Genomic DNA, 13478 nt, shown 5'->3' on the forward strand with positions numbered 1-13478 from the left:
GATCTCTCTAGCTTGAGTTTTGTTAAAAATAGGCTAACCCTCGTTTTTGAAATGTTAAATACTGTCCAGACACTCAATGCATTGCGAACGAGGAGACTAGATCGCATTCGCGGAGAAGAAAGATGGAAGATGTCAAATATGCTCTTCGCGATCGCGAGGAGTAGGATGCGAACGCGAAGGCCTGGGATTTTTAAAGCTACGCGAACGCGTGGCCTGTAACGCGATCGCGATTAAGGAAAATGCTGAGGTCTAGAAGTTGTTCTACGCGAACGCGTGCAAGGGTTCGCGAACGCGAAGAACTGACTGGCATAGGTACGCGAACGCGGTGAAGTTTATGCGAACGCGATGAAGAAACTGGCCTCCCTCCAAGATTACACTATGCGAACGCGAGAGGGAGGCCGCGATCGCGAAGAGGAAAAGTCTGCAACAGCTGAGTTCAGTTTTCTGCAATATTTTCCAACTCCAAAGTGCTCCGTTGAGCACCCGGAACACACCCGAGGCCCCCGGGACCTCAACCAAACCTACAGACATATCCCATAACATTATCCAAACTTGTACCAATCCTTAAACCACCTAATACAACGTCGGAAACACGAATTAATCAAGGATTCAAGCCTAAGAACTTCAAATTCCAACCAAACACGCTTTCGATCAAAAACCTACCCGAACCTCGTTCGAATGACCTGAATTTTGCACACACATCCCAAATGACATGACGGAACTGTTGCAACTTCCGGAATTCCAATTCGACCCTCGGATCAAAAACTCACTATCGGACTGGAAACTTCAAAAATCCAAACTTCGGCGTTTCAATCCTAAATGAGCTACGAGCCTCCAAAATACATTCCGAACATGCTCCCAACCCCAAAATCACCTAATGGAGCTAACGGAACCATCGGATTTCCATTCCGAGGTCGTCTTCACACTGTTCTGATTACGGACCATTTTTCAACTCTTAAGCTCTCATTTAGGGACTAAGTGTCCCAAAACACTCCGAATCCCAACACCGAACGTCCCGGCAAACCAAAATAGCAGAAATAAACTTAGGGGAAGCAGTTAATGGGGGATCGGGGCGTCCAAAAACGACCGGCCGGGTCGTTACAGAGACCATAGAGAGATTTCATGAGCCTGCATACCTTCAACTCCCCCTGCTTATGAAATCCCTGAGGTAGCTTCATATAAACTTCCTCATTGCAGAAAGGCATTGCTCACATCCATTTGATATAGAACCCATCCTTTTGCAGCAGCTATACTAATAATGGTCCTGACTGTGACCATTTTGGCCACAGGGGAAAAAGTGTCATGGTAGTCCAGCCCTTCCTTTTGATTATATCCTTTTGCAACCAGCCTTGCCTTGTATCTTTCTACCTCTCCATTAGATTTGTATTTGATTTTGTACACCCATTTTGACCCAATGGCCTGCTTCCCAGCTGGTAAGTCCACTATCTCCCAGGTGTTGTTGTCCTCTATTGCTTTGATTTCCTCTTTCATAGCTGCAACCCATTTGTTGTCATTGGAAGCCGTTCAAATCCATCAAATAATAAGACGTAGCTGGGAGGAAAGAGGAATGAGGCTAGTATTGAATTGGAATCCAGTAACGAACTCTTAGTCATTATGCTAAAAACATTATGGAGAGTTAAAAGGATAGAATGTGAGAAGGGGTATTTTAAACAATACACACTCACACATGTGATAGGCACGTGAGTGATTAGTTAAGTTGTTAGAGCTTAGTTAAATACTGTGTAATGACATGTACAGTAATAACATAATAGAAAATCGATTTCATCTCTTCTTCCTTCTTCCTTCATTCTCTGAATTCTCTAGAAACTAGGGTTTAATTGCTCATGCAATCCCAGATTATATCATGGTATCAGAGCGGGTTAATGTGAATCTGTAAGATCTGAACATCGAACACCGTTAGAAGCTTCAATTTGATTGACCATGGGAGAAACAGCTAGCCCTCAGATTGATCACAATCATCCTCTATTTTTAGCATCTACAAACACACCTGGAGTTGCATTGCACGATATTAAACTCACCGGACCTGAGAATTATGGTTTGTGGAGAAGATCGATGCGGATGGCACTTTTGGTGAAGAACAAGCTAGGGTTCATTGAAGGAACCTGCTTGAAGAGCTCTTACAAAGGAGAATTGGCGAATCAGTGGGAAAGGTGCAACGTAGTGGTTCTTTCATGGATAGGACGCACAGTATCTGCAGAATTACAACCGAGTATCATCTATGCATCGAACGCAAAAACTGTGTGGAACGAGTTCAAAGAGAGGTTTGATAAATCTAAACTTACTCGTTTTTACCTTCTGTGGATACAAATTGGATCGCTAAAGCAAGGTACTGATTCTGTAACATTGTACTACACAAAAATGAAAGACCTTTGGGATGAAATAGATCTGTTAGTTCCAGCACCAGGCTGTGATTGTGAGGATACTAGACCCTTCATTGAACAATTTAAGAATTTACGTTTGCTGTAATTCTTAGTTGGACTTAATGAAAGCTATAGCCAAGTAAGAAGCCAAATATTGCTGAAAACGCCAGTGCTGACTGTAAACCAGGCCTATGCTTTGGTTATTCAAGAGGAAAGCCAACGTGAGTTAGGTGTGCTTGAAGTGAACAGGGAACCCTTAACTATGATGGCAGGACAGAATCAAGGCTATAAGCCTAAGAAGATTGGCATTGTTTGCGAGCACTGTGGATACAAGGGACATCTCAAGGAAAATTGTTACAAAATCATAGGGTATCCCCCTGGTTTTAAAAGCAAGAAGAAACAACAGGGTCAAGGAAACAGAGTTTATGCCAACATGGCTTCAGAAGAGACTGTAGGTTCTTCTCAAGGACAACAACTTGGACAGTTTTCACTGAAAGCCAGTACAAGCAGATATTAGATTTCTTGAACAAAACACCTGCAGGTGATAGTCAGGCACTTATGGAAGGTATAACTGCATTATTGTATCTCTATGTGAATGGATAATAGAGCATCTCATCATATTACATGTAATAAGGAGATCCTATCCAATTTAGAGAATATTAATCAGCAAGGCAATCATAAAGTGCAGGTCCCAACAGGTAGCAAATGTTCAGTAACACATAAAGGAAATGCATCTATCCTAGGAGGATGTGAATTGAAGGATGTTTTATATGTTCCTGATTTTAAGTTTAACCTGTTGTTAGTCTCCAAATTAACCAAGGAATTGTGGTGTTGTGCCCTATTCTTCCCTGATTTTTGTGTATTGAAGGGTCTTTACAATGGGAAGGTGATGGGGATTGGTAGAGAGAATTGTGGACTTTACATACTGAAGTGGAAAGAGAAACCTATAGAAGCAATGGTTACCAAAGGAAATGATGAAAGCAGTCTTTGGCATATGAGGTTAGGGCATCCATCAATAATGGCAATGAAACATATTCCTGCCTTGAAGAATAAAGCAGTAGATAGTATACAGTGCAATTGTGAAGTGTGTCCCTTAGCTAAGCAAAGCAGATTGAAGTTTCCTCTTAGCAGAAGTAAAACTGATTGTCTTTTCCATCTTATTCATCTTGATGTTTGGGGACCTCACAAATTGCCTACATATGATAGAAAACATGATTTTCTTACAATTGTGGATGATTTTAGTAGGTATACTTGGGTGTGCTTATTGCAATCAAAGTCTGAAGTTGTAACAGTGCTGAAAGATTTTCTTACAATGGTAAAGACCCAATTTGACATGAATGTAAAGGTGTTAAGATCTGATAATGGGAAGGAGTTTTCTAATTCTAGCTGTAATGAGTTATTAGCATCTTTAGGTATTGTACATCAAAGCAATTGTCCTTACACACCCTAACAGAATGGGGTGGTGGAAAGGAAACACATGCATATACTTGAAGTAGCTCGAGCATTAAGCTTTCAGAGTTCTGTTCCTAGCAGGTTTTGGGGAGACTGTATTAAAACTGTTGTATACTTGATCAATAAATGGCCTACATCTTTGTTACAGGGAAAGTCTCCTTATGAGATTTTGTATAACAAACTACCTGTTATTGATCACTTGAAAATATTTGGATGTTTATGCTTTGCTAGCAATTTGCCAAAGGGAGACAAGTTTGCAAAGAGGGCAAGGAAATCAGTCCTCATAGGATACTCAGAAGTTCAGAAAGGATATAGATTGTTTGACTTGGAAACTAACTCTATTTTTATAAGCAGAGATGTTAGTTTTAGAGAACATATTTTTCCTTTCAGAGAAGATACAACTACTATGGACGACTGTTTTCCTACCCAAACAACTGTACCTGATTACTCATCATCAGTTTCAACTACTGATGCACAAGAATCATACCCCACTATTGCCACAGATGTCCCTATTACACCCACAGACAATGATCTAGTCACAGGAGATGTCACTATACCAGTTGCAGAAATACTGGATACTGATTCTACAACTCCAAATACAGAAGAAGTTGAAGGTGAACATGAAATGCAAGATATTTCAGCTGAATTGCTCCCAACCAATGTACCAGAGATTGCTATTGCTCCTCATACAAGCAGAATGGAGCCTGTTAAGGATCAAGGTCCTAGGAAGACAACAAGGACATCAAAGCCTCCAGTTTGGCTAAAGGACTATCAGACTACCAAGAAGTTCACTGGTTGCTGTCTATACCTCTTATCTAATACTTTGACTTATGCTAATATCTCAACAGGTTATCAAGCATATTTGGAGGCTTTTTCAGCTGAGGTGTAACCCAGCACTTTAGAAATTCAATCGGAGTTCGGGTTTCATTTAAAAAGGCCTGATTTATGCTTATTATCAATCCTTGTGGGAGCTTACCCCTATGGCTTTAGCACGCCCTCGAGCGGATCAAACCTTCCTTCTTCCTGCTCAAGCAGATGCCGAACCTCATTATTTAGCGGCTCTCCCAGTAGGTCCTCCTTCCCTACAGAATGGAATTCCAGGGCGTCTAGCTTAGATCGCATTTGCTTTATGTTGAAAGTTATTTTTCATGTTATTATGTTCTCTATGAGGAAGTAATTTTATGGTATTTGGTTATCAGAAAATATTTTGAAAAAATATATTTACATCAGAAGGGAAAAAATAATATACAAAATAAAAATATAACTTGTGAGTAATAAATTAACATGTAATTTGTTAGAAATTGAGTTTTTATGATTAACAAAACATATAGTAGGTGTGGTGAGTCTAAGATCGTGGTTTTGCTAGTTGGTTCTTGCTGCGTCCAACTAGCAATCATATGTCAAGATTATAAGAAAGTCAAGTCCATATGAGAAAGTAGGGGTGTACAAAGGAAACTGATAAACCGCACCAATCCGATAATCCGAATCAAACCGGAAAAAAATCCGACTATGGTTTGGTTTGATTTGGTTTGGTGTTGGAAAAAAAAAACCCGACCATAATTGGTTTGGTTTGGTTTTAACTAAAAAAAGTCAAACCGAACCAAATCAACCCGATTTTATATGTATAGAAGTTTTAAATATATTTAATACATAAAAATATTTATGGTAGTGTAGTTTATAAATATTTCTTAAGCTTTTTCATAATTTTATCTTTTAACGTATTATTTCAAACTTGGGCTTATAATTTTTGGATGCTCCAATAAGTTTTAATGTACATAAATGTTAGTAACTCAAATAAATCTTAAACCAAAATCAAATCAATACTAATGCNTATTGAATGTCTATTTTTTGTTTTGCAATAATTTAGATAAAAATGCATAACCTATTTTTATTTTTTCTTTGGCGTTTAGTCATGTTATTAATACTCCCTTATTAGTCTAATTATTTTAGCATGACTTAGTACTTTTAGATTATGTTTATTTTTATTATGGCTTTTTAATTAGCAATATTTATATTACATGATTTTATTGTCTTTATTGTTGAATATTTTAGAATAATGCCATGACACATCTCATATTTTGTATTATTTTCTTGAAAAATACTTTAAATAGTTGTATCTTACTAGGATTAAGGAAATATTTTGAGCACATGTTATATGTTTTGTTCTACGAAGATTTTACCGGAAAAAACCCCGAAAAAATCCGAAAACCCGGGAAAACCCGAGAAAAACCGAGATTGAAAAACTCGAGTTTTATTGGTTTGGTTTGGTCTTTAGATTTAATAACCCGACACAATTGGTTTGGTTTGGTAATTGTAAAATCCGAACCAACCCGACCTATGTACACCCTATGAGAAAGTATAATATCGGAGATCTTTATTTCCTTTATTGGAAGTTAGAGGATTAGAAGTTAGTTATTATTGGGACCTAAATTTAATTACTAGGAGTTAGGGGGTCCTTTTATTATTTTGTTTTCTCAATTAGTTGTATATAACTAATTTTGTTAGCACAGTAATGACAGTTGGAAAATTCCCAATTCGTTGCTTCTTCTTCCTCACGTTACAGAGCTCTCTAATGGCATATTTTGACATGGTATCAAAGCCATAGAGATTGATCCATGAGATTGTGAAATTTCTCCAACTAATCGACTGCTTTGATCCAATTCACTTTCTTATTTTCTGATTCGAAACAATTCCTAGCTTTTTGATACTTTGCATGAGCGTTAATGGCGACAGAGACACCGGCGAAAATCGACCACACTCATCCACTCTTCCTTCAACCTTCAGACACGCCTGGATTAGTTCTAATTCCGATTCAGCTCACAGGATTGGAGAACTATGGATTGTGGAGTAGATCGATGCGTCTTACCCTCAAGGCCAAGCGGAAGTTAGGGTTTGTAACATGAGCTTGTGCAATGGAGTCATTCGAGAAAAATCTCCATGAGGAATGGGAGACTTGCAATGCGATAGTGCACAGCTGCATTATGAACTCTGTTTCGAAAGATCTGCTTAGCGGTATCATTTATGCATCAGATGCACATGCAGTTTGGGAAGATCTACAGGAGCAATTTGATAAGGTAAATCAAGTTCGTATCTTTCAGTTACACAGATCGATTTCGAGGTTATCTCAAGGGGTAGATTCTATAGCTGTATATTTTACCAAATTGAAGGAACTATGGGCTGAGTATGATGTTTTGGTGCCATATCCGGACTGTGGTTGTCCAAACTCTAAAGAACACATGACTCATTTACAGAAACAAAGAGTTATGCAATTCCTAGATGGACTAAATGATACATATGACCAAGCTCGTAGACAAATTCTAACGAAGACAACTGAACCCACACTTAATCAGGCATATGCACTCATAACACAAGACGAGAGTCAACAATGTGCAGGAGGTGGAGTCCTAGGTCACAAATCAGATCCCTTAGCTATGCAAGCAGGGAGAGGTCAAGGATTTCGTGGAAGGAAACAATATCTGCAATGTGAACATTGCCATATGAGAGGACACACAAAGGAAAAAGTTACAAAATAGTAGGATACCCTGAAGATTTCAGAAGGAGGAAAGCATTTCATCCTAAGGGGATTCTAACAACTGCAAATCATGTGGAAGGTTTTGTGAATCATGAAGAAGGAAATATGGCTCAAAGTTCACAAGGAATATCAGGAGCATCACAAGCTAGAGGAGGAGACCATTTCTTTACAGAAGCACAATATCAACAGATTCTAGATTTGTTGAGAGACTCACCACCAAGTGACATGAAGGCACAAAATCAAGCAACAACTGCAGGTATAATCACTTCATTATCTTCTAGTGTGCATATCTCAAACAAAAGGAATGATGATTGGATTGTAGACTCAGGAGCAACACATCATATTTCATCTACCTTAGATTTAATGAATGATGTAAGAAGAGTAGATGACAGGACACAAGATAAAGTGACATTGACAAATGGTGTCACTACAAAAATTGAACATGTGGGGAGTTCATATTTGTCAGATTTTGATAAGCTAGAGAATGTACTACATGTTCCTGACTTTAAGTTTAATCTAATGTTAGTGTCCAAGCTAACTAGAGATCTAAAATGTGCGGCCACATTTCTGCCCACACTATGTGTGTTTCAGGACCTTTACAATGGCAGGGTGAAGGCGATTGGTAAAGAGAATGAAGGTTTATACATACTAAAAGGAAGAGGAATCAGACTTTTAGCAGCAAATATGGATGTAAGAGGTTCAAGTGCTGAAACATCATACTTGTGGCATGAGAGATTAGGCCATGCTTCTGTTCTTGTAATGCAGCATATTTTTTTTGCATAATAAAGTAGATGATAATATGCAGAACAAAATATACTGTTTGCCCTTTAGCTAAACAGTCTAGACTTAGCTTTCCTAACAGTGAGAAAAGGAGTGCTAGAGTTTTTGAATTAGTTCATATGGATGTATGGGGACCATATAAGAAGAGCACTCATGATAGAAAACATTATTTTCTTACAGTTGTGGATGATTTTTCTAGAGCAACTTGTATTTTCTTGATGCAGTATAAGAGTGAAACTATTACTTTTCTGAAGCAATTTGTTTACATGGTTAAGAGATAATTTGATACTTGTGTCAAGATTTGAGAACAGACAATGGTAAAGAATTTTTCAATGCACAGTGGAATGAATTCTTGCTATCTCAGAGAATCATTCACCAAAGTAGTTATATATATATACACCCCAGCAGAAAGGAGTAGCTGAAAGAAAATATAGACATATACTGAATACTGCCAGGGCCTTGAAATTTCAAAGTCATGTTCCAGACATGTTTTGGGGGGAATGTGTACAAACTGCTGTTTACTTGATTAATAGATTGCCTACCAGGATACTAAGTGGTAAAAGCCCTTATGGAATGATGTATGGTAGAGAGCCCTCAATAGCACATTTAAGGGTTTTTTGATGCCTATGTTATGCCACAAATCTGATACTAGATGATAAATTTGGTGCAAGGGCTAGACAGGCTGTTCACATGGGGTATTCAACTACACAAAAGGGCTATAGATTGTATGATTTAACTACTAGGACCTTCTTCATTAGCAGGTATGTATCATTTAGGGAGAATGAGTTTCCATTTAGGAAAATGACACAGCATCCATTCACATCTAATGACTTTGGTTCTAGTTTTTTGGAGACTGATATGCAGGGTCAACCAGGTGGACTACTAGCAATTTCCAATCTTGAGCAATCATTTCAGGTTCCTCCTGCTGCAGAAACAGGCACCAGTTCACCAGTAGAGGATGGCAATAATGGAGTGAATACTGCATCATCACCAGCAGAAGATTTGGAAGAGTCATCAGTACCAAATGAAAATCATGATGCTGCACCACTTGTGCTGGAGAATGTTGAAGACATATCTGTTGGTTCACTTGTTCAAGATGGTGTCACTAAAGATATTCAAAATGGGCAAGATACACCTAGGACTGAGTCTGTTTCCAATGCACCAACTAGACAGTCACTAAGGGTAAAGAATCCACCTATATGGCAAAGAGACTATGTGTTGCAGTCATAGAAGCCCTCACAATGCAATTATCCAATCTCAAACTTCCTATCCTATGAGAAGATGTCATCAAAATACAGAAGTTATGTTTCAACTTTTTCAGCCTTGAAGGAGCCTTATAACTTCAAGGAAGCTGTAAAGGATGAGAGGTGGATCACAGCCATGAAGCAGGAGATACAAGCATTAGAAGATAATAAGACTTGGGAGGTTGTTGACTTGCCATCAGGTAAAACCTCTATTGGGTCCAAGTGGGTGTACAAAATAAATTACCAAGCAAATGGAGAAGTTGAAAGATTCAAGGCACGACTAGTGGCAAAAGGATACATCAATAAGAGGAATTGGAATATCATGAGAAATTTTCACCAGTTGCAAAGATGGTAACTGTTAGGTCTGTGATAGCACTTGCAGCTGCAAAAGATTGGTCCCTATATCAAATGGATGTCTTTAATACTTTCCTTCAAGGAGATTTATTTGAAGAAGTCAATATGGATTTACCACAGGGTTTCCAAAGGCAGGGGGAGCAGAAGGTGTGCAGGCTGAATAAGTCCTTATATGGTCTCAATCAAGCATCAAGGCAATGAAATTTGAAACTCACAGAAGCATTGGTGGGAGCAGGTTTTATACAAAGGACTCATGACTACTCTATGTTCACTAAGAGGTCAGGCAAGGATATTGTCATCATCTTAATCTATGTTGATGACTTGCTATTGACTGGAAGTAATAAGGATTTAATTGATGAAGCTAAGGCAGCTTTGCATCAGCAGTTTAAACTCAAAGACCTAGGAGAACTGAGGTATTTCTTAGGGATTGTGGTGTTGAGATCTAATCATGGAATGTTACTTAACCAAAGGAAATACAGTTTAGAGCTCATTTCTGAGTTGGGCTTAAGTGGTGCCAAGCCAGCTTTAACACCACTTGAAGTCAATCAGAAGCTTACAACAGTGGAATATGATAGAGTTGCTGGAATACAAGATAAAGATCCCTTGACAGATGCAAATAAGTATAAAAAATTGATAGGGAAATTGCTCTACCTGACAGTCACTCGACCATATATCAGTTATGCAGTCCAGACTTTGAGTCAATTTATGCAACTGTCTAAGAAGTCACACATGGAGGCTGCTTTTAGAGTAGTAAGGTATCTGAAGGGTACACCAGGAATGAGAGTTTTATTGAAGCGAGGGAATGTAGATACATTGACAGTTTTTTGTGATTCTTACTGGGCAGCTTGCCCAATGACAAGAAGGTCTGTTAGTGGATATGCAGCTAAACTTGGTGATTCATTGATTTCATGGAAATCAAAGAAACAACACACTGTTTCACGAAGCAGTGTTGAAGCAGAATATCTTAAATAATCATACCGCTAATTGTGTCCTGTATATGTGTAGTGTTGAACTTATTGCAGATTTGTGCACCTACATAAAGAGTTTTGAGAGAACACACGCAAGCAGAAAAATCATAAGAGCTAGATAATTGAAGAACCAAGTTCCAACAATCGAGTCATTCCAGTTTTAATTGTCTTAATCTAGGTGTTTTGAGTTGTAATCTTACTCTGCTAATTTTAGAAGCATTTTTATAAGGATTGTTTATGAGAAAGTTTTTCAAATCTATAATAAGAAATTATTTTAGAGAGAATAACTGCAATCATTTGGGTTGCAGGTAGTTAAGTGAGTTGGGTTAGTATCGTAGGTTGTAAAAGAGTTTTTATAATCTAAACTACTTGTTATTTTCAGTGAAATTTGTGAGAAAAATTCCAGAGTTGGATCATGATTTTTATTCCCTTGAGGAAGGAATTTTTCCACTTATAAATCTCGTCTTCTTTATTTTTCTGGACTTATTTGTTATAGGAGTTGCAAAGAACCAATTGAGGAACCTTGTTCTGGTAACGTGAGAATTTCTAGTACAATAACGAGTCCAGTGTAATCCACAAGTGGCTTGCACAACACATTCTGTATGTTATATACAAAAATCATATAAATTTTATGTACTTTTCTGGCTATCGAATGTAAATAGTTTTTGCCGCGGCCTAAAAATGTTAATTAATACCCCAATAAATTTACTAACAAGACCAGGCCCATATTCTCTTGATCCCTCCAAATAGGCCGAGACTGCCGTTCACCTCCTGGCCCTCGAAATCCATAACTATCCGTCACAAGGCCCATATATTTGTCCTCCAAAGTGCAAACTTAGCAAATAACTGTCTGATTAAAATAGGTGAAAGTCATATTTGCATGTCGTCCATGTGTCCTGTTAATAACACTAATATTTCCAAGTGTCTCTTATGTCAGCTTTTACCTCTCTTTAGTATTATTTTTTAAGCCAGAAAATCTCACTCACCTTTCCTATATTTACTACTAACATTTACAATTACTCCGCCACCCTTCTAATAACCAAACTCAGACTTTTTCATCTAAAAATCCCAACAAAAGTAGAAAAATGTTGAGAATTTCAGCAATGTGGCGTAACTTGATGATAAAAAATACCATGCCTACAACTAATAACTTTCCTACTTTCAAAACTTCGTTTTTCTGGTTAAGAAAAATGAGCGGCCATCAGCTGCAGGAAGCTGAGAATGTAATGCATGAGCGCAAAGACTCATCGGAAAACCAGCCGCCGACGGATTTTCCGACGATTACAACGCCAGCAATCACCGTACCGACAGATGCAACTGCGGTGCCGGAGTCGCCATTTGTACCAGATTTTGATGCTGATCCACCTATTAGGCCTGGTGATGATGACCCGAACGAGAGTCTAGAAGCTTCTACGCCGTCGGCTGAGCAGCAGGAAGCTTCTGACGCAAAACCTCCGCCTTTCTGATTTTTTTTTTTTTTAAATATTTAATATTTTGAGTTTCTTTGTCTTTGAACTTCTCTTTCCTTTTTAAGTCGGGAAAGAAAATTGCAATTTCAATTTTTGTGCAAGTTGATATTATATTGAGCTGGTTTAGTAGTTAATAGAGTTGTATGAAATTTGTGTCTGGTTGGCAATTTTCACATATTTAATTACATTAACTTAAGTAGTGTATATTGTGGAGGGTCCAAGTGCACAAGTCTGTTAATTGAAGTTACTGATAGAATTAGACGTGTTCATGCTTCGGTCTGTATAGGTTTTTCTTTTAAAAAAACCTAACCAATTTAAGTCTGTTTTCCAAATATTAGAACAAAAAATCAGACCAATTAATTCGAATTTTTATAGGTTCAATTTTTGTCAATTTTAGTCGGTTATTTCAATTTTTTTTTAAATCGATTTTAGCACATTTTTTGTCAATTATATTCTAATAAAATATTATCAAAGCAATTAATCTTTAAGAAACTCTGCCATTTATCAAGAATATTGACAATTATAGTGACAAGTAATTTAAGAACTTAATTTAAGATAAGTTACTTTTAAAATGAAATAGATTTTTTGACTTTGTAAAATAAACTACCATCAAACTAGAATATTATTACACCTCCTTTTTTACACGTGATAATAGGTGAATTTGACTATAATCACGCACCAAATAATCACCTTCTTGTGAACTTTTAATGTGGAAAAATGACAACAAAATACTCTTATTAGTGCTTTTCATGATTTGCAGGTGATATAGGTGTAAGGAAGGCTAAGGAGCGGTTTTGGAGTCAACTATTGATGAAAAAAGGCCAATTGTTGAATTTCCCAAGTATCCCATTCAAAACAGGCCAAAATTTCCGGGTACAAGTTCCACCGCGGTTCTACCGTGACCGCGGTGAAACCGCGGTGGAAGGCAGTTTCTGAAAGTTGAAGATTCCGCGAGGGCGTTTGGCCGCGGTTCTACCGCGGCCGCGGTAGAACCGCGGTGGGCACAGTAAACTTCAGGGACTTAAGTGTAAAACACGGGATTTTTAGACCTAAACCCTATTTAAAACACTAGACTTCGCCCAAGAGAGGCATGTATTGATTTTTTAGGTTTCTTAGCAAGAAAAACAATTGTGAGCAAGTACTCAAAACAACTTTCTTCCTTTCTTTTGATTTTTATGATGAATTCAAGCGTAGTTTATTCTCCCATATCTATGAGTAGCTAAATTCCTTGTCTAAGGCTTTGATGGAACCTATTGGGTGATGAACTTCTTGTTTATGTGAATACAAATTGCTAGTTT

At 37.8% G+C, this 13478-nt stretch overlaps 1 protein-coding gene across 1 annotated transcript; it reads left to right on the top strand.

The window, feature by feature from the left end:
- Positions 1-2976: 2976 nt before the first annotated feature.
- On the top strand, positions 2977-4722 carry LOC109220107. Its single transcript, XM_019384571.1, has 2 exons — positions 2977-3798; positions 3982-4722. The coding sequence occupies exons 1-2, from the start codon at positions 2977-2979 to the stop codon at positions 4720-4722; spliced, it is 1563 nt and encodes a 520-aa protein (XP_019240116.1).
- Positions 4723-13478: the final 8756 nt, after the last annotated feature.

The sequence above is a fragment of the Nicotiana attenuata genome, unplaced genomic scaffold (genome assembly GCF_001879085.1).
Source record: "Nicotiana attenuata strain UT unplaced genomic scaffold, NIATTr2, whole genome shotgun sequence".
NCBI classification, from domain to species: domain Eukaryota; kingdom Viridiplantae; phylum Streptophyta; class Magnoliopsida; order Solanales; family Solanaceae; genus Nicotiana; species Nicotiana attenuata.